The 25,978-nt window shown below is 37.5% G+C and overlaps 1 protein-coding gene across 9 annotated transcripts in view; it reads left to right on the top strand.

Moving 5' to 3' along the window:
- pde7a (phosphodiesterase 7A) overlaps positions 1 to 25,978 on the top strand; it is a 55,486-nt gene that overhangs the window by 17,234 nt on the left and 12,274 nt on the right. For 2 of the 9 annotated variants that reach the window (XM_079806876.1, XM_079806881.1), the window contains exons 2-10: positions 9,425 to 9,485; positions 11,972 to 12,016; positions 13,108 to 13,194; positions 13,860 to 14,011; positions 14,495 to 14,558; positions 14,771 to 14,866; positions 23,243 to 23,343; positions 23,425 to 23,556; positions 23,695 to 23,786. In XM_079806876.1, coding sequence (XP_079663002.1) covers positions 9,425 to 9,485; positions 11,972 to 12,016; positions 13,108 to 13,194; positions 13,860 to 14,011; positions 14,495 to 14,558; positions 14,771 to 14,866; positions 23,243 to 23,343; positions 23,425 to 23,556; positions 23,695 to 23,786 — 830 coding nt within the window. Of the gene's footprint in view, positions 1 to 9,424; positions 9,486 to 11,971; positions 12,017 to 12,535; positions 12,569 to 13,104; positions 13,195 to 13,859; positions 14,012 to 14,494; positions 14,559 to 14,770; positions 14,867 to 23,242; positions 23,344 to 23,424; positions 23,557 to 23,694; positions 23,787 to 25,978 lie in introns of all 9 variants that reach the window. The other 7 variants (XM_079806880.1, XM_079806875.1, XM_079806878.1 and 4 more) reach the window with 5 other exon arrangements.

Here is a 25,978-nt window from a genome sequence, read left to right as displayed (position 1 = left end):
AAATAGACCCCTCAAAGCATTGCTAAAATTCCTCAAGAGCTTCATAAAAGGTGGCAATCGTGCCTTTTACCACCATCAAAGCAGTTCTTAGGTTAGCTGTAGTAAGAAGTACATTTATTTATCACCTTTTGGACAATGATAAATAGTGGTAATCAAGTGGAGTCGGTAACATAAAAGTTGAAGGATAACTTCCAAGGAATAGGTATTAATGAACTTTGCGGTTTCTGAGTAAACTTTATCATACTGTGGTTCTTTTGCGCAATACATCTGGTTGCCCCAATTGAACTGTTCCTGAAGTTAGCCGTAGTTGCACTACAAGTTGCTTTGGCTTTGAGATTAAATGATTACTTGAGTAATTTGATTAAAGCCGCGATGAAACAGAAGTTGCAACAGATTTCTCTTTTGTATTGTGATATATATCCGAGTTAAAAGGTTTTTGGAAAAAAGATTTTTTAGGGCAGTGACTTTTTTATCCATTGTTTGTTGATTGGATATTGGGCTGTGGTCATTGCACCAAAAATGATGCAAACTTGTTAGTAGCGAAGTTGATTGTAAGAAGGTCCTGGGAACTAAGCAGACTTAAAAGATTGGAGAAATTCAATATATGTCACCAGAGTAGGGTTGGGCATCGTTTTGATTTGAACGATTCTGATTCCGATTCCGATTTTTAGTTTCGATTACGGTTCTTTTCGATTCTCGATTCCGATTCTTTGAGGGGTGTAGTCACAACATGTCACAGGCTCATTTCACAGAGGAAAATTGTATTTTGATTCAATAATGAGTTTTAGTTTTGGGACTTTCTCTACTGGCATTTTCACTTGCTTTGCTGCAAAGGGGAATGGAGTTTCACACCGAGTCCCGGTTTAACAATAGCATTAACAGCAGTCATATTAGGACTGCTACTAGCGTGGGCAATTTGCGTATAGCTACATTTATCTACGAGGGGGGAAAATAATTTCAGTAACGTTGTTGTTCACCACAATTCGCAATTTGGTCAAGGGCTTTATTACACTACAATCACTTACCTGATTATGACGAGGTGGGATAATGTTAGTTCACCCTAAAATGAAAATAAAGCCATCTTATACTCACCCAGCTGTTGTTCTAATGCGCGTGTTCCTGTGTGTGCGCACTCCAAGCCGCAGTAGCCTCGTGCAATATTGTCATGACAACCGGTACACAATATTCACTTAAGGAGGTTATATTATTAGTATTATTTCTTATCATATACGTTATAGAAAAGACGAGAATCGCGTTTTTTTCTATTGAGCTTGATTTCTCAAAATGGTGCATGTGTGTGTGTGTGTGTTATCCTGGGTGCAATGACAACAGTGTTATTATAGTAGGCATGAGCGCCGGCGGCTGCTGACGGCTCATAGTGTACACAGAGGAGCGCGCTCAGAATAACGGCCGAGCTCAGTGTTTTGACTGAATAATACAATTTCTTTCTCGCAAAACCTTATAGTGTGCCCCCTGAACACTCTCCATATGGCGCGCGTCTCTCTGTATCGTTGCGTGATACATTAGTTTATTTTTTGTAAAGTTTTAGCTGATCGCCATTCACTGCCATAATAGGAAGGAGCGCGTGCAGGAACAGTATTTTAAATGTCATAGGACATAGGGCAATGGGACAACATCAGGGTAAGTAAAAGAAGGCTTTATTTTCATTTCAGGGTGAACTATCCCTTTAATAACATTGGTTAGCGCAGGGTTGCCCAAGGAGGACAGACCTGCGCAGCATTTCAAACACGCTACAATCGTTAATTTATACACCACATATTTGTAGTGCATCCTCCCGTGCAAGAAATAAGTTTGTCATATGTGTTGCACTGTGCCGACCCAGGCTTTTTTTTAAAAAGTGAAATAAAGCCACACTTTTGAGCACCGCTTACCGTGCTCCATGGCTGCAACAGAACAAACGGGCGCGGCAAGCACTTCCGAAAACTTGCGCGTTTGGAACCGATGATTGGAATCGAAAACAAAATTTCTAAACGATTCCAATGGCATCGTTATTTTTTAAACGGTTCCAAGTTGGAACCGGTTCTCGATGCCCAACCCTACACCAGAGAGAAGTCTGATTTTTCACTGAAAGTACCACTTGCTTCCAAAGCATCGTGTAACCAATTGGCTATAAAGCTAGTCAAGGTTCCACCACTAAAAATGTGCGATTTATGTATTTTTAAGTTAAATGTATGAATTGGCTTACTCAAATATTTCAAGTTCAGGGCAATTAAAATATATGATTACAAAGTAAAAATATGAAGAAAACTGCTCAATTAAACTTAATTTCTTAACTTAAAAAAATTGTTTTGCCAACTTATTAGGGTTTACAGTGTGATAAAATGTTAATATTCTGTTTCAGAAGTAAACACGGAGGAGACAATGCTTGCAATGTGATTTACGTTTTATGGTTCTGTCCAAAGAGAACTGTAATGTGTAATTTGTTAACTTGTTACACTATATTTACATGGGGCATCAACACTTGACGGATATTGGGCTGTGGCCATTGCACCAATAATGATGCGAACTTGCAGTTGATTGTAAGAAAGGGCTTGGAAATTAATTAAACAGACTTAAATGATTGGAGAAATTCGGTATATGTCACCAGAGAGGACACACTTTATATTAGGTGGCCTTAACTATTATGTACTAACATTTTAATTAATAATTTGATACAATGCACTTATTGTGTACTTACATATTTTTACATTGTTTAAACTTGCCTTGCCTTCACTGAAAGATCGAGTTTTGATATTTTGATTAACATTACAAGGTCAAAAAAGTATACATGGATGAAGTGTTCACAAATTCACAATAAGATCTAAAAACATGCATTTACAAAGTTGATGGGGTGAATTTTCATTTTATACCAACTTAAATTAAATCTCTAATGTCAGCCCTGATACCAATACATTTAAAATAATGTCTGATATATTATGCATTCCTGAAAAATCTTTACAATAACAGTGGATCAGACAATGCTGAAAGTGTAGACGTAACTCTCCCAAAAAATGGCAAGTGTCAAACGTTTGACAGTTACATATTAAAACTACGTAAATGGTGACAGCAGTTGTTTGTCCACATTGTGAAACCAAACATATCACAATAATCCTTCTCGTAAACAGAGCGTTAACACGCCCAGGATTCATTCTAGAGATAATATACGGAATGCTTTGCTTTTATGTGATTGCAGATAAATGGCAGATGTTCTCAGATCTCATTCTTGACTGCTTGTCCAGTCATGAGCTTGTTTGTTTTATTACGATTTGATGAAGCCCATTCATTTGCTTTGTAAATGTCTAGCATCATGGACAAGTAGGCGTGACTTAATGCATTTTTGAGGAACAAGATGTTTTTCATCTAAATAGTTTAGTTGATCATGATGTCTCAATGAGGTATTTAAGAAAGTTCAATGAATGACACATAAAAGAATGTATTGTTGAACAAACTAGCTGGATGGGTTTGAGTTTCAGGTTCGCCCCAGGCAATGGAGAGTCTTTTGTCAGACAGACGCAACAGTGTTTTAACACTTTGACCAATTATAAAGAACATAATATGGTTCAGTGCACATTTTTGTGGTTAAAATGTATTCATAAACTGTAGTAAATACAAGTAAAAGTATTTAACCCTTTAATGAACAGAAGCATAAAATCTAGGCTCTGCTATATTTATGCTTCTGCCAAGTTATTTGTAAAAAAAAAAAAAAGTGTGTATTGTTGCCCAAAAAACTAGACTGTGGGCTACAATACATGTAAACTAGGGATCGACCGATATGGATTTTTTAGTGCCGATACCGATTTTTTTTCATCAGCCTTAGCCGATGACCGATACGGGCTGCCGATTTTCTTGAGCCGATATTTGGAGCCGATACTGCTTTTGCTCCCTCAATTTACATCATAAAAATGACACAATGATCAGGATGATAACAATTAAAATTTTTAAAAAGGAACATTTATTGAACTAAAAAAAACAATATTTAACAAATAGTAAAAACAGGTGAGGTAGAACAAGAAAAAAAGAGTTCAGTGGTGAAACTAAATTCTGAAAATAAATATTTAAGCATAATTAAAATAATTACACTATTGCACACAGTATCAACAAGCAAGCATCATAATAAAGTGCACACTGACTGTACTATACTTAAAACTTTTATACTTTTAAAATTATTTACAACCTAGTCATTTAATGCTTAGGTGCACTTAACTTAATCTCTTGAAAAAAATATCGCAAATATCGGCCCGTTTTCATTGGGCCACATTCATACATGCGTACACACAAATTTGTGCGTGAAATCTGCGTACGAACGTTTTCACCAACAAATTGTAATTGACCAAAAACGTTGGTCCGTAAATTTACAGAAACATGTAGAAACAACTGAAACCACACGTACGCAACAAACTATTTCTCTGTACAGCCTTATCATTTTGTTAATAAGTCTACATGACTATAATTAATTATTATAATAAATACAATTTTATTTGATTTCATCATAACAGTGAAAGAGTAGAGCTGTACAGCTGGGTAATGAAAGTTCTGTATAAAAGTTGTTTGTGTTTGAACTGGTTTTGAGTGACACCTTGGCACTGCTTGATCTGGCGAGAGCGCGTCTGCAGAGAGCGGCATATGTGTGACAAGAATGACGAAAGTCTGTAAAGGAACGTTTTTTCTGGAAAGCCCTTATATGGAGATAGTTATGCATATATGACTAACCTTGTGCACGCGGCTGCTCATTGAATACTCTAAATGGGATTTTTTTTTTTGGAGAAGTTTTCATGTGCGTACAAATACGAAATAATCCACGCAATTATTAGTTGAATGAGACCCGTTGTTTTTTTATTTTCATTGCTGGTAGACTGTTGTTATTGGCATTAATTAAACTGACCACACTCTATTTGACTATTTGAGAATGTAACTTTGTTTGCATCATTGAATCATTATTTTCCTGTTTATCCCTGTAAAGCTGCTTTGAAATAATCTCTGCTGTATAAAGTGTTTTATAAATAAAGGTGACTTAATTAATATTCATATTATTATTATTCAAATGTATTTTTTGAATTGAGCTAGTCATTTAACTACTATAAAAATATAATGAGATAAAACTGTCCATTAAAGGAGGAGTGAAGACTGACCTTTTGTCTGTTGTGATCTGAATTCAGGAAATCGTTCTGATGTAGATTTGAAATCAGCCTTCCTGAAATATCCGCGTCATTTGCTAAACTCCCAATTTTATTATTATTATTATTATTATTATTATTATTATTATTATTTTAGTTTCATTATTTTTTTGCTCTTCTAGCCTGCTTGCTGAAAGTCAGCAAAACCGCACAGACTGTCACGCCTCGCTGGCGTACAACCGGCATTGGCCTCTCCAAGAAATTCAACTCCTCCGTTCCCGCTCCATGTCCGGCTGCGCTGATGCCGCTCGTGTGCTGAGCCCATATGGGCACGACTGGGTGGTTTGTCATGCCCTGCTCAGCTCGCTGGTAGAAATTACTCACACGCAAAAACACCAAGTAATGTGTGTAAACACTGAGTTTGTTGATACTAAAATACTGCCGCGGCAATCTCGGATGACTCAAGGCTTGTTTTTCTCTGGCCTGATGGTGGTTATTGCAGATAGGGGATGTCAAAGTGTCATGTGAGGGTTACTGCAAGGTGCAGTTGTTTTTGTAGCCTGTTTATTCACTTAGCAGTTTTACAGTTCATCTGTTCCACTGGTTATTAACTTAACTCAAAGCACTGTCATCAGTTAAGTCCTGTTTGCCTCTCAAACTGCAGACTGGCCTCCAGCAACATTAATACCCTGACCTGATAGTGGCCGCCTGGAGATTACCAGACCCTCTGTCTTTCGTGTTTAATAAATACATTTTGCCACAGGATTACATGAGCATATTGTGCTAAAATCATCTTTTTAGTTGGTTTTAATGGCTACATGCCATTGGTGTGATTCTCTCGCTCGCTCGCGCGCACGCACACACACACACATATACATTTATACATACATGTGTGTGTATATGTGACCCGTGCTGGCAAAAGGAGTCGGAATGAGCACAATTTCGAGCTACAGGCAAAACAAGTGAAAAATGAAGTTCATTAAGCCCTCGTCTAGCGATTCCAATGCTTAAAATAGCAATTAAACATATAAAAGTATCTTTATTTGTACGTTTTCTGGGAGGAGTACCTTTCATTTGTCCTTGATAATGATCTCACTTGCGCTGACTGACAGATCCGAAACGCGAGCACAAAGACGCCTCAGATAGCTAGCGCACGATCCCGATATACACATGCACAGAATTGCAGTACTTCAAAATATCTGTCTTGGCAAGAATTCACGTAAACGTGGTCCGTTATGTCTTATGGGAAAGTTTGGTTAAATGTTGTGGAAAAGCATCTGATGAGTAACATTATAAAACATCCGTGCGTGGTGCGGTACAGTAGGTCTTAATATATAGGCTGTCTGTTTCATTGATGTTAATCAAACAATTGTGGTATCATGGAAAAATAAGTTGAATATATATTTTTCATATAGATATTTGGCTTTGACTTGATCTCTGCCAAATTTGGTGTTATTACCAGGGATTTCAAGGTATGGTTGCTAGTAGGTTTTATTGGTTATTGCAGCTGGTAGGCAGCACCATTTATTAGTGCAAACAAAACCATAACATAACATTTTAGTTTAACAATAATGTAATTTATGCCATGGTCTGTCTGAATATTTGATTCTGATTGGCTGGAAGGTGTGCAATAAAATCGTTTAATACACAGGTAGTTCCAAGTCAGATGAATCCTCGTTCTATATTAATGCGCTGTTTTAATTTCAGGTGTGTTTAGACGGAGCACTGTAATCGGTTTGAAATTCCCAATGAAAATGCTGCATATAAACACTGCTTTCATAAGGATAAATGCTATAATCCATTCATTCAAATAAATGTAATCTTACGCACTACTTCATCTCTGTGTCTGATTCAAAGAAGGCAGAATGCTAAATCTAACGAGCCGTAACCAAGTAGTTCCCTTTTTAGGTACTAAGTCGTTATCGGAGGCTGACATGCTGCTCTTCGTGTATACTCTGACAGGTGTTGTTGTTGTGTGCGCTAGGGAACGTAAATGCACCATACGCCATCGTGTCGCTATATCATTGATATTGCGATATGACACCTTTTTTATAATGTAAAAATGTATACCGGTATTATCGTGGATGGTATGATATGGCACACCCCTAGTTGCTAGGTGATTTTGTTTTGGAGCCTTCAGAAAACTTCCGCTCGATTTTTCTCAAAATTGACTTTGTAGACTCTATTGCCATCAAAAAGGTATAGCTCAGTCATTTTTTTTGTATTTAAAATATATATTTAACAATATATAACTATTTTTGTATGTATATGTAGTTCCAAGAAAAAGTATGTGAACCCCTTGCAGAATGTGTTAATGTAAAAATTGTATTATTCACATTTTAACAGATTCTGCAAGGGGTTTGTATACTTTTTCTTGCAACTATATATGTAATTATACAAACTATATGTATGTATAAATGTTGAGATATATCGTCGCAAGGCTGAAATGTTCTTCAGCTATATCGTCCAATTGTATTGACAGTCCTAGTTTTGTGCATTTGCAGTTTTATTGGGCAGAGGCTCCAGGCGCGAGAGGGCTGTTAATGGATAAAAATCAAGTATGCAAATTGGTTCAGTCCATTGACGTCAGCAACTGAATTGTATGCCATCTGGGGACACCCTGACCAGCCATCTAAAAGCTGCGCTGAAGTGCTTGTCTTTGTCTGCGTATGCACGGCTTCTTTTTGGGTATATTGCGGCACAAGACGTGCCAGGTCTTGTGTTTTCACAGTGAACCTTTCTCCTCCTCATCTTCTCCAAAGGATCCCCTTTATGCATGTTTTTTTTTAGTTCATGTGGACAAGTACTTGCCAGAGACAAAGAAAATATGACAGAGAAAGGTTCTTTCTCTCACAAAGCGTTTTATTACAAGCCTGTATGCTGTCCTCTAGTTGTGCTTTGTGCTTGCAGTGCCTGTAACATCTTTAAAAGATAAAGCTGTGTTACCTTTAAGGAACAACAAGTACGAAAAACTACGTGTTCGGCACACAAAGGCCTCTTTCGAGTACTGTGGGCAGAGAATGCTCCGCCCACCGCTCTCGGATGGCCAGTCATACTCGCATCTGCATAATGAGCAGTGGTGCGAGTGTCTCTTCATGAATTAATCTCTGAATGGCCCTGTATGGAAGTGTAATGAACAGGAGAGCAGATTACACTGGACAGATGATGCACGCTTAATTCAGTGAAGCGGGCTTCTCCGCTCCAGCTTCCTGTGTGTGAGCACTGTTGGCTGGGCTGGTAACAGAGTTGAGCTCACGTTCAACCCTCCAGCATTTGTGTTTCCCCTCACGTGATTATTGTGGGACTGAGTTTTTAAGTCATGGTTTGGCCAATCACTCATTTTAGAGGTCAAGTCACCTTTATTTATATAGGGCTTTATACATTACAGATTGTTTCCAAGCAGCTTTACAGTGATAACAGGAAATGTATGCAGAGGTGTTTAGAGAGATAGGGCAACTATCACACACTTATTTACATGCTGACTAATTCAGGCCTCATATCATTGTTTTACTATGAGTGTTTGTGTGATTAGGAATGCATTATTTATTTGATATGTAAATGTTCATGGTCATCTAATGTTCCCTTAAAGTTAATCTTTAAAAACTACTAAGAATTTAGTAGCACTGTTAAATGTAAATAGCAGAAAATAAAATATTAGCAAACATCAAAATGAATATCATTTTTTTTCTTCTCTGATTTAATGTTGTATTTCATTTGCTTTTTAAATTATTGAATTTAATTTATGCTGTTTTTAGTTAATTTATATAAAACAATATTGCATTTTAATATCAGTCATTGATAAGTCTTTATAAAATAATATAAATATAAAATAGTTGGTGGATTTTCTATATCTGAGTGTTCAATAGCATACTTATAAATATTTATTACTGAAATGTTGACGTTACGGCACTTTGTTATACCATGCTAATAAATTAGTACACACAATCCAAACTTCCTGATGAAAGATTAAATATCATGACTGGTAATATGTTTCTGTTTGGTGCTTTAAAATCATGTTTTTCCTTTTTAAAATCCCATTGAATCGGTTTAATAATGCATAATATAACATATTTACATGGGATATTTTCACGTACATTTTTGGTGTGTCAGATGGTTCCAAAGAATAGCAAAATATGACAAATGTTTGAAAGAAAATAAACAATAGATGATTTTCTTTCTTGAACTTGTGGTGTTGTTTAAACCTTATTTGAATATACTCTGCTGAGCATTTGGCTTGTATATTAGTTTTTTTTCCCACGTGTTTGAGTAAATGCAAATACTGACGTTCGTCTGCTTCTCTTCCCCCGCAGAGACGCGGAGCAATCTCCTATGACAGCTCTGATCAAACCGCTCTGTATATTCGCATGCTAGGTAAGCACCATCTTCCCTGCCTAATACACACACACTCACACACACTCTCTCAACCTGTAAACAAGCGCAGACACAGGGTAGATGTACCACTGTACTGGAAGTTACTGTACTGGAAGTTACTGTGCGGAGCACATTATACAACAGATTGTGCAACAGAGGGGATGGAGAGCCTCAACCATCAGTCAAAAAGCCTCTGATAATCTCATCATTACATCCACAGCTTAAGTCATTCCTCCAACTGGGAATTGCTTAGTGTTTCCCTGAATTTTTCTTTGATTTAATACTTATCAAGCCCTGGCTCTGCCTGATTGCTGACCCTGGGGACCCTTTGAGTTTATAGGACAGCATTGAAAGTTCTGAAAGGGCCTGATGTTTAAACTTTGCGTGTGAACAAAATACACATCGAAAAGAGTATACGCTATCCCATGTCGGATAAACCTAGGAAGAGTCTTAGGTTTATGCTTTTATGTTAGGCAATTTGGATTTCAAGTAAATCTATCTTGTTTTTAAGGATATTTAGACATTTTATGGGAAAACTGGACAAAGATACTGATTAAGAGTAGTTTTATTGCAGTATATCATTGCACTTATCGGCACAGGTTGAACTTTTAGTATTGTTTTAGTACTGTTAAATTCAGTAGTATTACATGTATAGATGGCAAAATGCATGTGGAAATAACGTCAAGAAGCAGATGAGGTGGGAAATAACATTTTTTGCAAACGGATTTATGAAGTGAACTGCATAGATAGATAGATAGATAGATAGATAGATAGATAGATAGATAGATAGATAGATAGATAGATAGATAGATAGATAGATAGATAGATAGATAGATAGATAGATAGATAGATAGATAGATAGATAGATAGATAGATAGATAGATAGATAGATAGATAATCTATTATGTTAATTTTGTTTTTAGATTAATTTTGATGCCATTATTGGATATTTATCACCCTGATTATTGGATATTTTTTAGTTTAATGTAAGCTTTTTAGAGCAATTTCTCTTTAAAAGAGTTGCCGTGTGCATGTAACAGTTGCGTTTAGGTTTTTTTTTTTTTTTTTTTTTAAGTAAAGTTCACCCTAAAATGAAAATTCTCTCTCAATTTATTATTCACCCTCATGCCATCCCTGATGTATATGATTTTTATGAAAATCAATCTCTGTGATTCCATATAATGTTCGTTGATGCTTGAAAATGATTGTATGACAGTAAAAATGTTGTTTATGTTTATCTGAAGAAAAGGTCATATACATCAGCGCACTTTTGGTTCCTGCATCATGGCATGAAGTTGAGTAAATGAGAGAATTACATTTTTTGGGTGAACCATCCCTTTAACAATGTCATAGATTTATAATATCAGCCATGTATCATATTATGAAAATAATGATCAGAATGTCAGTATCAGTGCATCCCTAATAAATCTAAAAACTTTTGTGTGTACACTAGGGCTGCACGATTAGTTGCAATTAACCTGAAAAATCGTGCTTATTGCGATTATGAAATTGTAAAAGTATGCGAGGCTTGTCAGTGAATTCTGCTCCATCTGAAAGCACCGTTTGAATAAGCAACATGTCAAACCTATCTTTCCAAACATGAGAAGCATTTAAGAACCTCTTGTCCAACAAACGACAATATTTAATAACATGTTTTTACTCCAAACTCACTTCATAACGACAGTTGAGGATCCTTCTGTGAGATGATGTGGCTTCTTACACAGAATAAGGCGCACCACATATTATTTCACAGTATTCTATACAGTTATAAAGGCTATGTCGATTAGCATTCAAGTGTAAATGCGCTTTATCATGAAAATACCAGAGAAGGCTGGAAGAACTCAGATAAACCATATATGTTTAATCAAAGCGTTTCAATCTACTGTTTATTCAGCTACAGTGATAGTATGATTCCCATAGGGATTTCCTGGAGTGATGTGCGTCTGCGGGGCATATTTGGAGTTTCTACCCGAGAGCGCCCTCTGGCTTTCACAGAGCCGTGCTGCACTGACAAGCTGCGCATAAAAAAAAACGCAGCCTTTGCTAAATCGCGTGCAGTTTAATTTAAATGAATTGTGCAGTCCTAGTGTACACCAAATGTGTTTTGTGCGATTCATCTTCGAGCAATTACCCTTTTGGGATGAAACTTGCATGGATTTATACATGAGACCACTGGTCTGTGCTGTCAGATATTTCGCCAGTATGTGGTGTTTCACGTATGTGTACATTAAATCCGATTGACTGGCGTTTACACAATCAGACTAGTTCATCATGTCCGAGTTCACCACTTCCGTATCACACTGACTGACTGCTTTGCTTTCTGTCACTGTACCATGAATTAGCGATACACGACTAGAACATCATAACAACCTGGAGTATCTACACGTTCAGTAACATCCCCTCTTCAAGCATGTAGCCAAAAACCCAGTAAAGCTAACCCTGACCTAATATTTGATCGTAATTTCTTTTTTTGTTTTGTTTTTAAGCTGTGACAAACAAAACAATCAAACCCTCATTCGTGTTTACACCAGGTATGAACCAACACATCTCACCACCAGGAGAGACAAACCCGCTCACTCGCTTTCACGGCCTTTCCCTTTAATAACTCTTCCACACCATTCTTCCTTAAAGACCTGCATCCGTGGGCTCAGTCCAATCAGTGGCATTTCTCACGTTAAAATGTCTTCTAATTATATTTGTGGGTCAGGAGATGAGTTCTGGTTGCGTACGAGAGGGTGTTGGCGCAAGACAAATAGAGCGCACTTTTGGTTCCATAATTTGGATGTGGTCTTGCTTCCTCGACCTCCGTGGCTTTTCTTCTGCATGTCCGAATAGCTTCCGGCCGGGGTTTTTTTTTTTTTCCTTCTTTTTTCCTTTTTTAAATGTCTGATTCGCCTGTTGCATGTGTGACACACTTGTAAGGTCGGTCCGTATCTATAATTGCTGTTTTTTTTGTTGTTGTTCTGTTTCATTTGGAACTCATGTTTGTCTTATTCATTTTAATAGTGTTTTTTATGTAATTGTAATTCACAGTTTTGGTATTTTGATAGGGGCTTGTGTAATATTCAAACAGCTGTTTTCAAGTAAGTAAATATACTGGTGGGAGGCTGTTTTATTATTTGTTTATTGACTTATTTACACGTCGACTACTTTTTTACTGCACATGAACTCCAATCAGTAGTGACTGACATGTTGGAGGCTGCCATTACTCAGTAAAAGTTTATGCGTCCCCCTCCTTCTCCCTCTCCATGCAAATACACACACACACAGCCAGAGTTTGATGAAAAGGCCTATTGAATGACTTTTTAACAGATGTGACTTTAGAGCTTTGGCCAGCCTCGTTGAAGTCCCTCTGATTTCCTCTCCATTCTGTCCTGGGCTGAAGCACAAGCTTGTCTTTCTTCCATGCGTCCTCCTTTGCTCCTAGCCGTCTGAATACTAATGCATAAGTCCCTCTGGCATGGCGATGCATGTTCTGTCCCCTGTCCTTCCCTTTTCCCCATTCATCGGCGGTGTGTGTATGTCTGTGTCTCTGTCCCCCTGTAGCCATGCCTGTAACCTGCTGTACGTTGTGTTTGCTAACAAATCTCTTGAGGACCTGTTTGTTGATGCCTTCTAGGAGATGTGAGAGTGAGAAGTCAGGTAGGCTTTGAACCTGAACGAAGAGGCTCGCACCCATACCTGGGCGTCGATTTCCGCACTTTGCACTGTAAGTACCAAATTTAGACTTTGAACCAGCTCTGAAATGAATCGTTACAGTATTTGATTCGATGTAAAAAAAAGTTTTGAAAATCAAAATTTGTCAAAATGAAAGAGTTACTCATCCCATAACACAAAGATCTTCAGTTTGCGTCCTTTGAGTGTATGTGTCCACTGGTCAAGCATGTATTCAAATTCTGAACTGATTAGTTATCACTAAAAAGCTGTCACTCATCAAATTATTTTATTATTTACGTTATTATTTAAATGAAAAATTCCTTAATTTGTTTATCCCTCCAACCATATGAATATATCGTAGTCTAATATTAAAGAGATTTTCCCCAGTTCTCATGTTGCATAGGTCCCTCTGTTTTAAAACTAGGTGAGCTGAATTTAGGAGAACGTACACAGAGCACATGAAAAGATTAATTGCTCTTTTGTCATGGTAAAATGAAACACTTTTAAAGACTCTCTTTGGACTGTTCTTGCCTTTTGTTTTTCGGTCAGGCGTGACCTCTCGTAGGCTGCTTGAGCATTACGATCGCAACGATAGCAACCAAACTTTTAAACAGCAGGGGCTCCTCAAGCTAAAGACAATAAATGCTTAAAATGTGAAGATCCGGCATCTTGCATCATGGAATTTCCATGTTCTCTTTCTCGCATGTGTGTGTACAGCCCGTGCTGAGTCAGCAGGGTCGATTCCAGCTCGGAGAATCCGGAGGCTCTTTAGTTTCCAGCGACACCTGCTTTCGTCCCGTCTGCTACGAGGAGCGCCACACCTCAACCCCCTCCACATTCTGGATGAGGACTACTGCGGTCAGGCCAAGGTATGGGATCACAAACACACACTCTGCTGAAAACTCAGTCAGTGCGTCCGAAATTGTAGTAGGTACTACATTTGAATTTACTTTGCGACTTCATTAGTATGAATATAGGCAGTATGAATGAAGTTCGGACATACTACATCCACCATGTTGTTAGTCCCGTGACCTACCTGCATCAGTTGGGTCGCTTCATTGGCATTCACAAATCCTCTCCCGTGGTCTCAAGTGTCCATTGAATACGTGCTTCAGAATCTCAGCAGGAGTAGTAGGTCATTCGGGGGCTTATCGCTTACTGTTTTTCGAATACTATGCATTCGGACATACTACTTTTTTGGTGAACTGTTTTTCGCATACTATTTAGAAGGGAAGTGTTTGATTTCGGATGCAGTGAGTGACTTTAGTTTACCCTGAATATTTAATATTTGTAGTATGTTTTTAAAATAAGTTCTTGATTTTTCATCTGTGCTCACTGTTATTTTCTCACAGTGTATGCTTGAAAAGGTTGGATGCTGGAGTTTTGACATATTCCTCTTTGACAGACTTACAAATGGTAAATATTTTGATTCTGCTGAACTTCATATCTCTGTGTGAGTATTGTTGTGTTTTCCTTCCATTATAGCCAAATCCACAGTGTGTATATACTTCACTTTTTTGGTTGTGAACACTGCCACCTGTTGGTAGAATAATGCATGTGCGATATTGAGGACGAAGCATTGCCTTGCCCAAGCCCTCATTCCTCTTGTGCCGTTTGTTGTTTTTAAGGAAACAGTCTGGTCTTCTTGACATTTCATTTGCTGAACCAGTATGGCCTCATCGAGCTCTTCCAGTTAGACATGGTTAAACTGCGCCAATTTCTAGGTAAGTGTTTTTGATGTCTTTTTTAGTATTAAAATGCTTTAGGGCTGAGACTACCATTTTGATCAATTAATCTGATGGATTTTATATAAATGTAGATATTGATATATTGCAGGTGTAAACTTTTGCAATTCCCTTTTCAAAAACGTATAAAAAATGTGTTTTACGTAACATTTAATCAAAATAACATTAATTTTAAACCTAAATGCAATTTTTAACAACTTTTTATTATTTATACATTTTATTTATTAGTAAAAATTCAAGAAATAGTTTAGTCAGCATTTACTAAAATATTATCATAATATTTTAATTATTATTTATATATAAGAATATAATTATTATATAGCGTTTATCAACAAGTGTTTATGGAAATATTTTGCAAAACTTACAAGATTTTACAATTTGTTTGTGAATTTGAACATTTCCAAGAATATATCAATAAAATGTAAATGCTATGTGCTAGGAAAAACATAAATTAAATTAAAGCTGCGAGCAGCGATGACGGGCCCAAGCCGGTGGCACCGCCACGCCGGTGGCATCAGCTTAACTGTGCACGGCAGGCAATATGCATTTAAACAGGAGAATATTTTAGAATCGCTCGAATATGCCACATTTACCGCAGCAACTGGTGCCACTATCACCACAAGCCACACCCATGATGTAATTTAAATCTAGATTAATTTTAATATCATAGGATAAAATAAATAAAAGTTATATTTTCCTGCTCAAAATTTTGTAAGTCCAGAAGGCCAGTATTTAATTCAAGGTGTTTGTAGTTCTTTTTTACTTATTCACACTAAAGTAGGGATGAAACGGTATGGAAATTTAACATCACGATTATAGTGACCCAAATTATCACGGTTATCAATATTATCACGGTTTTGTTCAAACAAGATGAAAGTGTTCAAAAAGAACAGATGCACACACTTAAAACATTTCAACAAGTTTTATATTTGAAATTAAACAAACAACAAATAACTAAAGCAGCTCTAAGCACTTTTTTAAGCTAGATTCTGTGGGATTTCTTTACTTAATGGCCGTCGTCAATAGCAACGCATAACGCATAAATAATAATAATTTGTCGTAAATATAATCTCTAATATTATCTCTGTAAATATATTCTCAATAAATATTCTCATCAGTGTTCAGCTATGATGCATTTAAATCAAGCATATTTTGTGTTAGAGCCCAAACAGTATCCAAGTGAAATAATGCATATCCATATTTCCATATGATTTGACAGTTTATTTTATTAAATATCAAAATGTGTGCATCATACCTGACACCTAGATGAACACTTTACAGTCAGTTTTATGACTGTCATTCTCTTTAAATGCTAGTGAAGTTTGGTAACGTTATACACGTTTCAATGTTGTATGTAACTTTGCAGACGGTCCCTAACTTCGCCAGCGTTATGCCAGTCATATCAGATGCGCTGTGGTTCTGCTGTGTTTTTTTAAACCATTTTACCTAAATCACCAAAATAATAAATGTTATATTTACCCATGGCCTTCCCTGTTATACAGAAATGTAATAGTTATCAAACCTTCCTTAACTGCATAAATAATAAATGAAATATAGATGAATCATCATTAAAGCTACAATTTTCTCTGTTCCCGTTGTTCTTTGATGAACATTAATGACAGGCATCATCAGTGCTCCTGTCACTTTAAGAACAACCGCGGATCTCACGCGCGGTCCCGCGCATCTCATTTCCTCACAACTCTTTAAGTTCATTTAAGACGTTATTTAACTAATTTAAGACTCGAATATGAAAATACTCACAATCCTCTGTGTTATTGTTTGTTCAAGAGCAAAAGAGAACTCGATGTGAGCAGGAAACTGACGCGAGTCTATCTATGCGTCGAGTGTGTGTGTGTGTGTGTGTGTGTGTGTGTGTGTGTGTCAGTGTCCCTTGATTAGCTGACATGAGACGCATCCACACAGATAGGACACTGACACACACACACACACACACACACACACACACACACACACACACAGCATACCGCAGCATAGCCATACAGTTTAAGTTCACCTACACTTTATATTAATAAAAAGGTTTACAGTGCAAATACTGTTGTTGCATATACTGTGCATAAAATTTGAAAACATTTGCAAAAAACACCACTGTATCATTAAATTTTTTTTAAACCTTTAAGTAACCATTTTTTAAACATCTATAAACATTACTTTTACATAGATAGACGGACCAGATATTCCTAACACTTTGGGAATACTTAAGGGTTACTAGTTGTTTTGTAAACTGTCTATAAACATTATCTGGATGGTTATTGTAAAGTTGCAACCGATGACTATAATACCTTGTTAAATAGTTTAATAAACAGTACCAGTAAAACATGTAAACAGTACCAGTCAAACATGTGGGTTGTCCTGATACTGTACTTCAAAATGTAACAGTGTAAAAATTGCCACAGAATAAAGTAATTGTTCAAGATCTATTGGTAACTCATAAAAATAATGTCATATTTGCATAAACTGTCACTACCGTATATATCCCGACACTAGCACATTAAGATAAGCTATGAAAAAAATCATGTTCCTCTGCCTCTTTCTGGTTAAATAATGTTTATAATAATTGTTAATATAGCATGCTATATTAACTATTCCAGGTTATTTATGCATAGCATAAATAATAGTTAGTAGAGCATGCTATGCCACTTTCATCAAAACCTATTACAAAGCTATAGCAATCTCATGTCATTCCGTCTTTTCGAAAAAAAAGTTGCTCTAACTGTTCGTTACAAGCAGCATTTGCCGTCAGGCAGGTAACGATAGCTAACATAAACATATTTTTGCTAGCCTACCTGCTGCAAACTTACACTTTTTTTGTACAAGACAAGTAGAGCTATTTTATCCAGTGTAATTTATCACATACCACTATCTTGTTTTTTCTTATCCTCCTCTTCCTTTCTCTATTTTCTTTTCTGGCTTCCTGAAGCATAAAATTCCGCTTAAAATCCGAAGATTTTGTATTTTGCCGCAGCAGAGATCGCGTGGTTGGCTGGCTGCTGTCAGCGACTTCTGAGAGGGGCCCCTTAAGGGGGATCCCGATAACAGTGTCATTGCACTTTACTGCATTGACTATCAATGGGGCGCTCACACAGTTTGTCGTTTCATTTTATTCTTAACCTGTCGCTGTCTTGGAGCCCCAGGCCAGCTCGAGGCCCCAAGCAATTGCTTGGTTTGCCTGCCTTGTCGCGACGGGCCTACACACACACACACACACACACACACACACACACACACACACACACACACACACACACACACAGTGAGAAAGTGAGAGTGAGGGGGGGGGGGGGAAAGGCAGAGGACATTGCATAGACTTAATGGTTTTTATACTGTACAAACTGTACATGCTATCCCCCTACACTACACTAAATATACATGATAATGACATGACGGAATATACACAGTTAAGAACTGTATAACTATACTTATAAGTTACATTTGTATAATGTAACCGTAAACCAGAGCTTATTGTACCATATATAGGCGCTAAATGCAGCTGCATTAAAAGGAGCGGAGCTGCCGCTGCTAACAAGCGGTGTCCGGTTACAAAAGTGTGTGCCCAGGTTTAGCTCTATATAACAAGTGTTAATATGCCGATCAGACATGATACATTTTTCCATCAACATACATTACAAGCAAATATTTTCTATAAACGAATAAACATTGTTAATAACTGAATGATTATTCAAATAGGTGAGCATTACGCTATTGTATGTTGACACAAAAATACTTCTGAGGTGACATCAACTGAATTACGCGATGACACACTCTGAAACACATCCACAATGACAATAACTATTATTACTTACGGAGTTATTAACGCACAGAAATACCACACAAGGAAAAACAGACTTTTGAGGAATAAACAAGCCAGGAAAACTCCGTATAACTCTGTTACTGGAGCTGCTGAGATGAAAACTCTCTGCGCATGCACCAGACAAGTCTGAACAAGTTGACGCGCACAGTGTTAAAACCGGTTAAAACGCGAAAGGCGAAGCTTGAATTTACGGGTATGTCCCTCTTTGGCTAATGTACTTTCGAGATGGAGGGGCAACATGGCGACCATTGTTAGATCCCATTACCTTATGTATTTTCAATGGCATATTATAAACTTACGAGAATACTTTATTACTTGAAAGAAGTAAATATACATTAATGAGCACATATATTTTTGAAAGAACTAAGTGTTTTTAGCTAAGAATAGACTAAAAAAGTTACACAGTGTAGCTTTAAAAAAATCTTTACATAAACCCAAAATAATAAATGTTATATTTACCCATGGCCTTCCCTGTTATACAGAAATGTAATAGTTATCAAACCTTCCTTAACTGCATAAATAATAAATGAAATATAGATGAATCATCATTAAAGCTACAATTTTCTCTGTTCCCGTTGTTCTTTGATGAACATTAATGACAGGCATCATCAGTGCTCCTGTCACTTTAAGAACAACCGCGGATCTCACGCGCGGTCCCGCGCATCTCATTTCCTCACAACTCTTTAAAGTTCATTTAAGACGTTATTTAACTAATTTAAGACTCTAATATGAGAATACTCAAAATCCTCTGTGTTATTGTTTGTTCAAGAGCAAAAGAGAACTCGATGTGAGCAGGAAACTGACGCGAGTCTATCTATGCGTCGAGTGTGTGTGTGTGTGTGTGTGTCAGTGTCCCTTGATTAGCTGACATGAGACGCATCCACACAGATAGGACACTGACAGACACACACACACACACACACATGTTTGTTTTTGTGAAATGTGAGGACATTCCATAGGCGTAATGGTTTTTATACCGTACAAACCGTATTTTCTATCCCCTTACACTGCCCCTGCCCCTAAACCTAGCCCTCACAGGAGACTGTGCAGTTCACTTTCTGTGAAAAAAAACTCATTCTGTGTGATTTATAAGCATTTTGAAAAGTGAGGACATGGGGAACGTCCTCATATTTCACCCTCTTTTTGTAATACCTGTCATACCCATGTCATTATACACATTTGTGTCCTGATATTTCACGAAAACATGCACACACACACACACACACACACACACACACACACACACACACACACAGCATACCGCAGCATAGCCATACAGTTTAAGTTCACCCACACTTTATATTAATAAAAAGGTTTACAGTGCAAATACTGTTGTTGCATATACTGTGCATAAAATTTGAAAACATTTGCAAAAAACACCACTGTATCATAATTTTTTTTTAAAAACCTTTAAGTAACCATTTTTTAAAGATCTATAAACATTACATTTACATAGATAGACGGACCAGATATTCCTAACACTTTGGGAATACTTTAGGGTTACTAGTTGTTTTGTAAACTGTCTATAAACATTATCTGGATGGTTATTGTAAAGTTGCAACCGATGACTATAATACCTTGTTAAATAGTTTAATAAACAGTACCAGTAAAACATGTGGGTTGTCCTGATACTGTACTTCAAAATGTAATAGTGTAAAAATTGCCACAGAATAAAGTAATTGTTCAAGATCTATTGGTAACTCATAAAAATAATGTCATATTTGCATAAACTGTCACTACCGTATATATCCCGACACTAGCACATTAAGATAAGCTATGAAAAAAATCATGTTCCTCTGCCTCTTTCTGGTTAAATAATGTTTATAATAATTGTTAATATAGCATGCTATATTAACTATTCCAGGTTATTTATGCATAGCATAAATAATAGTTAGTATAGCATGCTATGCCACTTTAATCAAAACATATTACAAAGCTATAGCAATCTCATGTCATTCCGTCTGTTCGGAAAAAAAGTTGCACTAACTGTTCGTTACAAGCAGCATTTGCCGTCAGGCAGGTAACGATAGCTAACATAAACATATTTTTGCTAGCCTACCTGCTGCAAACTTACACTTTTTTCGTACAAGACAAGTAGAGCTATTTTATCCAGTGTAATTTATCACATACCACTATCTTGTTTTTTCTTATCCTCCTCTTCCTTTCTCTTTTTTCTTTTCTGGCTTCCTGAAGCATAAAATTCCGCTTCAAATCCGAAGATTTTGTATTTTGCCGCAGCAGAGATCGCGTGGTTGGCTGGCTGCTGTCAGCGACTACTGAGTGGGGCCCATTAAGGGGGATCCCGATAACAGTGTCATTGCACTTTACTGCATTGACTATCAATGGGGCGCTCACACAGTTTGTCGTTTCATTTTATTCTTAACCTGTCGCTGTCTTGGGGCCCCAGGCCAGCTTGAGGCCCCAAGCAATTGCTTGGTTTGCCTGCCTTGTCGCGACGGGCCCGCACACACACACACACACACACACACACACACACACACACACACACACACACACACACACACACACACACACACACACACACACACACACAGACAGGACACTGACACACACACACACACACACACACACACACATACACACACACACACACACACACATAGGACATTGGCATACAGCGTGTTCTCTTGTGTCTTGTCGCGCTTGGAAGCATTTACATGAATAGGAGCGTGATCATGTAACGCTAAGCAAAAATGGATATAAAAACGGACGCTGCGTTATTTGCGTTAAATATTTTTAATGCGTTAAGCTTCCGTTTCACGTTGACCGAGTTTGGTGGAGATTGAATAAATCGCCTACGAGGAGAACGTAAAAACTCAGACCCTGAATTATACAAATATTCACGTTCAAACAAACTTTCTGTGAAAAAAGACACTTATAAACAGACACTTGTAGAAAATAATGTGAATTTTTTTTTTTATATAAATTTGAACTATGTCAGTAAATAATGAATTTAAAGACAAATGTGTCAAAAGTGATCTTTGCAAACGCAGCACATGACCTTCTGTAAAGCACATGTATAGAAAACACACTCTCTCTCCTCTGTTTTAAAAAAAGAGTTCTGTCTGAATGAGTACATGAAATCACGGCTGTCAGGTGAAAAGAATTGTAACTCAAATGTCATTTAGAAAATTAGTCCTGTATGAGTAGTGATATAGTGTCATAGTTCATGTCCACATTAACCACTACGTTGTAATACCAGTGTAATACCCATGTCATCATACACATTTGTGTCCTCATAAATCACATAAGCACAGAGAGAGAGAGAAAGGGAGTTTCAAAAATAATACAACACTGCCCCCTTTTGGTGATAGAGGGGAGGGCACACACAGAGCCAAAAACATTATTAAACTTTGACATGTGGCCATGGCAACATTATTTGAAATATCAGGAATTCATTCATATGTCTCTATCTGTCATGTTTTCACATTATACTGATGAAGTTTGAAGTCAATCGTGTGAAAATAAGATGGTGATTCAAAGCATTTTTGAAAGTGACACACTTCCTGCTGCCAGTTGGTGGCGCTATAACTTTGACTCACAAAAGTCATATCCATGCGATCGGCTTCTTACAACGAACACACAGCTGAAGTTTCATCCAAATCAGTCAATGTTTGCACAAGTTATTACACACTTCCTGTTTCCCTTTTCTCGCCATAAATTCGTTGCTTCGCCACGGCCAAACCATTTGAGATATCAAAAATCCGTTCGCAATTTAGCATCCTCTGTGTCTTGACTTCATGCTGACCGAGTTTGGCAATGATTGAAACAATGGCCTCGGAGGAGTATATTAAATTCCAGAGCATGCGTTTTCCGAACAACCCATAATAGCTCACTTCCTGTTGGGCTGACGCATAACTATGAGCACGAAAGTTGTTCGGCCCGATGAGGTCTATATGTGTACCGAGTTTCATACATGTACGTGCAAGTGTGTTTGATATATAGACCAAGTTTTCAGACCCCACTTTAGGTGGCGCTGTCGAGCCCCCCTGCCACGCCCGGGTACCAGCTTCAGCCCGGCTCTGATGGCCGCGGATTCCGACGTGTGTGCAAAGTTTCAAGAGTTTTCGAGCATGTTAAGTGCCCCAAAAGTACCCGAGAAGTCGAAAAAAAAAATAAAAAAAAAAACAAAGAATAATCCTTAGGGGAACAATAGGGCTCTGCGCCCTTTGGGCTTGGGCCCTAAAAAAACAAAGAATAATCTGAGGAAGAACAATAGGGCTCTGCGCCCTTTCAGGGCTTGGGCCCTAATAATTTGCTTATGAATTATGAATTATTTTCCTTTTATTATTATACAATTGTATGCATTATGATAACTTTTTTCAGTATTATAAACATCAGTGGTGGAGGTTCTGCATGCCAGACTGCACTGATCCAACTAATTGATGAAATTTGTTGTTGATTATTGTCATAATTGATTTAAGTGATGAGCTGCAGCCCTAATATACTGACAAGTACTAATCTTGCTGAATTACTTTGATGAAACGTTGTGCTCTGGTTTTTAGTTCTGGTTCAAGAAGATTACCACAATCAAAACCCTTACCACAATGCAGTCCATGCTGCTGATGTCACCCAGGCCATGCACTGTTACCTGAGAGAACCCAAGGTGATTGTCCTTATAATAAATTCCCTTTTACAATACTGTACTTACAGACTTACGATTGTCTCTGCGTGTCTGTGTTCACAGCTCGCCCAGTCCCTCACATCATTCGACATCCTCTTAGGGTTGCTGGCAGCGGCCACACATGATCTGGACCACCCTGGAGTCAACCAGCCTTTCCTCATCAAAACCAACCATTACCTTGCAGCTTTGTACCGGGTTAGAGCACCATCCAATGGGATTTAAGCATATCATTAGCTCCATAATCCTCTTTATGTTCAAAGTAAATTACTGTATTTGGAAATATGTCAAAGTCAATCAGTACTGACGTGTGTGTGTGTGTGTGTCGCTCTGTAGAATACCTCGGTTCTGGAGAACCATCACTGGAGGTCTGCAGTGGGTCTGCTCCGAGAGACAGATCTCTTTTCACATCTTCCTGCTGAGGACAGGTCAGTCTCAGCATTTCTTTTCAGCCTAAAGTCGTCTTGTATTGTATATTAGGCTGCGTTTACACTTGGCATTAACATGCGATCACGTGATCCTATCAAGCAGATCGGACCGTCAGTCAACTTCAAGTGGCTTCTGTCTCTGGATAACCGATCGGAACTCTCTTTCCCGCACAATAAAGAAAAGGTCTGCAGAGGATGGCCCCAGTGCAAAGTCGACTTGAAGTTTAAAACCATTTTCAGTTGCGGGAGATTTTATAAATCTCACAAAATGAGTAGGATGAGGAGGTTACAAATAGTTAATTAAAGCTGCGAGCAGCGATGACGGGCCCAAGCCGGTGGCACCGCCACGCCGGTGGCATCAGCTTAACTGTGCACGGCAGGCAATATGCATTTAAACAGGAGAATATTTTAGAATCGCTCGAATATGCCACATTTACCGCAGCAACTGGTGCCACAATCACCACAAGCCACACCCATGATGTAATTTAAATCTAGATTAATTTTAATGTCATAGGATAAAATAGATAAAAGTTATCTTTTCCTGCTCAAAATTTTGTAAGTCCAGAAGGCCAGTATTTAATTCAAGGTGTTTGTAGTTCTTTTTTACTAATTCACACTAAAGTGATAGTTTTTTGTGATAGTCTATGATACGAAAGGGTTAAATTATCATTCCCAGAGAGAAAGGCACACACCCAAACTCACAGGGTGAGAGAGACCCCCCCCCCCCCCCCACACACACACACACACACACACGTGCGCGCACACACACTCAAACACACACACAGGGTGAGCCTGAGAGTGAGGGGGGAGGGGAAGGACTGAGAGAGAGGCAATCTGCACATTGAACAAATTGCACAAGATTTTAACAACAAAAAGAAATAAAATCTAAATGGTGGGAGAAAGTTTTTTTTATTTCACTCTCTGAAAAAATTATTTTGAATATATTTGAAATCAATATGTGTGGTCCAATTTAAAAAATAAATGACAAAATTAATAAATGGAACCAAATCACAGAAACAGCAAAGATGATTTTAATATCAGTGTTAGGTAAGAGTAAGATGCGTGTCTACATTTTATGGAAGTTTATTATAAATAGCCACTTTTATAAAATCATGTGAAATTTATGTTTTAATACATTTATATTATATCAGTAAATAATTAATTTAAAGACATATGCATCATCCGTGATCTTGGCAAACACATCACATGACGTTTTTATTTCAAGTGAAAGTTATTTGTGATAGCCTATATGAAAGGGTTAAATTATCATCATCAAGAGAGAAAGTCACACACACACACACACACACACACACACACACACACACACACACACACACACACACACACACACACACACACACACACACACACACACACACACACACACACACACAGTGATAGAGTGAGAGTGAGGGAGAGGGGGAGGGGAAGGACTGAGAGAAAGGCACACACACAAACTCACAGGGTGAGAGTGAGGGGGAAGGGGAAAGACAGGCAGAGGGCATTCCATAGACTTAATGGTTTTTATTAGGGGTGTAACGATTCGTTTTAACAACGATACGATTCGTATCACGATTTGAGGTTGTCGATACGATTCAAGGACGATATTGGTTAATTTAGAACGATACGATCCGAAACGATTCAGTGACTTGAAATCGATTCAGTAACTTTTTAGCCAAAAATTGTGTGACTGAAATAAATATCTGGATACTGGTCAGTGCAGGTGAAGTTTCCTAGATTCCTGTTGTTTCTTGTAAGGGAATCCGGTATATCAATTAATTATGGATATAAACAAACAAGTAAACAACAATTAATGGCAAATGCATTAAAATTTTATTTGAATAAAGTGCAACCAACAGTTTAGGTTGAATTAACAGGAAGATAACCTTTTCTGCTCTCATTTTCAATATTCAATACATTTTCAATAAAAGCACAGTAAGTGCAACCAACATTTCAACAGTAGGTTAACCTGCTACTTCTGCTTTTGTTTTCCAACATAAAAATATTACAATATTAATATAAAAAATAAAGTGCAACTAACTTCTCTTCAGGTTTAATTAATAGTAAGTTTACCTGCTACTTTTGCTGTTGTTTTTCAACATTAAAATAATACAAATACAATATTAATATCAAAAATAAAGTGCAACCAACATTTCTTCAGATTGAATAAACTGGCTGAAACTGCTACTACT

The sequence above is a fragment of the Gobio gobio genome, assembly GCF_949357685.1.
Source record: "Gobio gobio genome assembly, chromosome: 23".
Lineage (NCBI taxonomy): Eukaryota > Metazoa > Chordata > Actinopteri > Cypriniformes > Gobionidae > Gobio > Gobio gobio.
The sequence above is the reverse complement of the archived record's forward strand: the minus strand, read 5'-3'. Positions and strand labels throughout refer to the sequence as shown.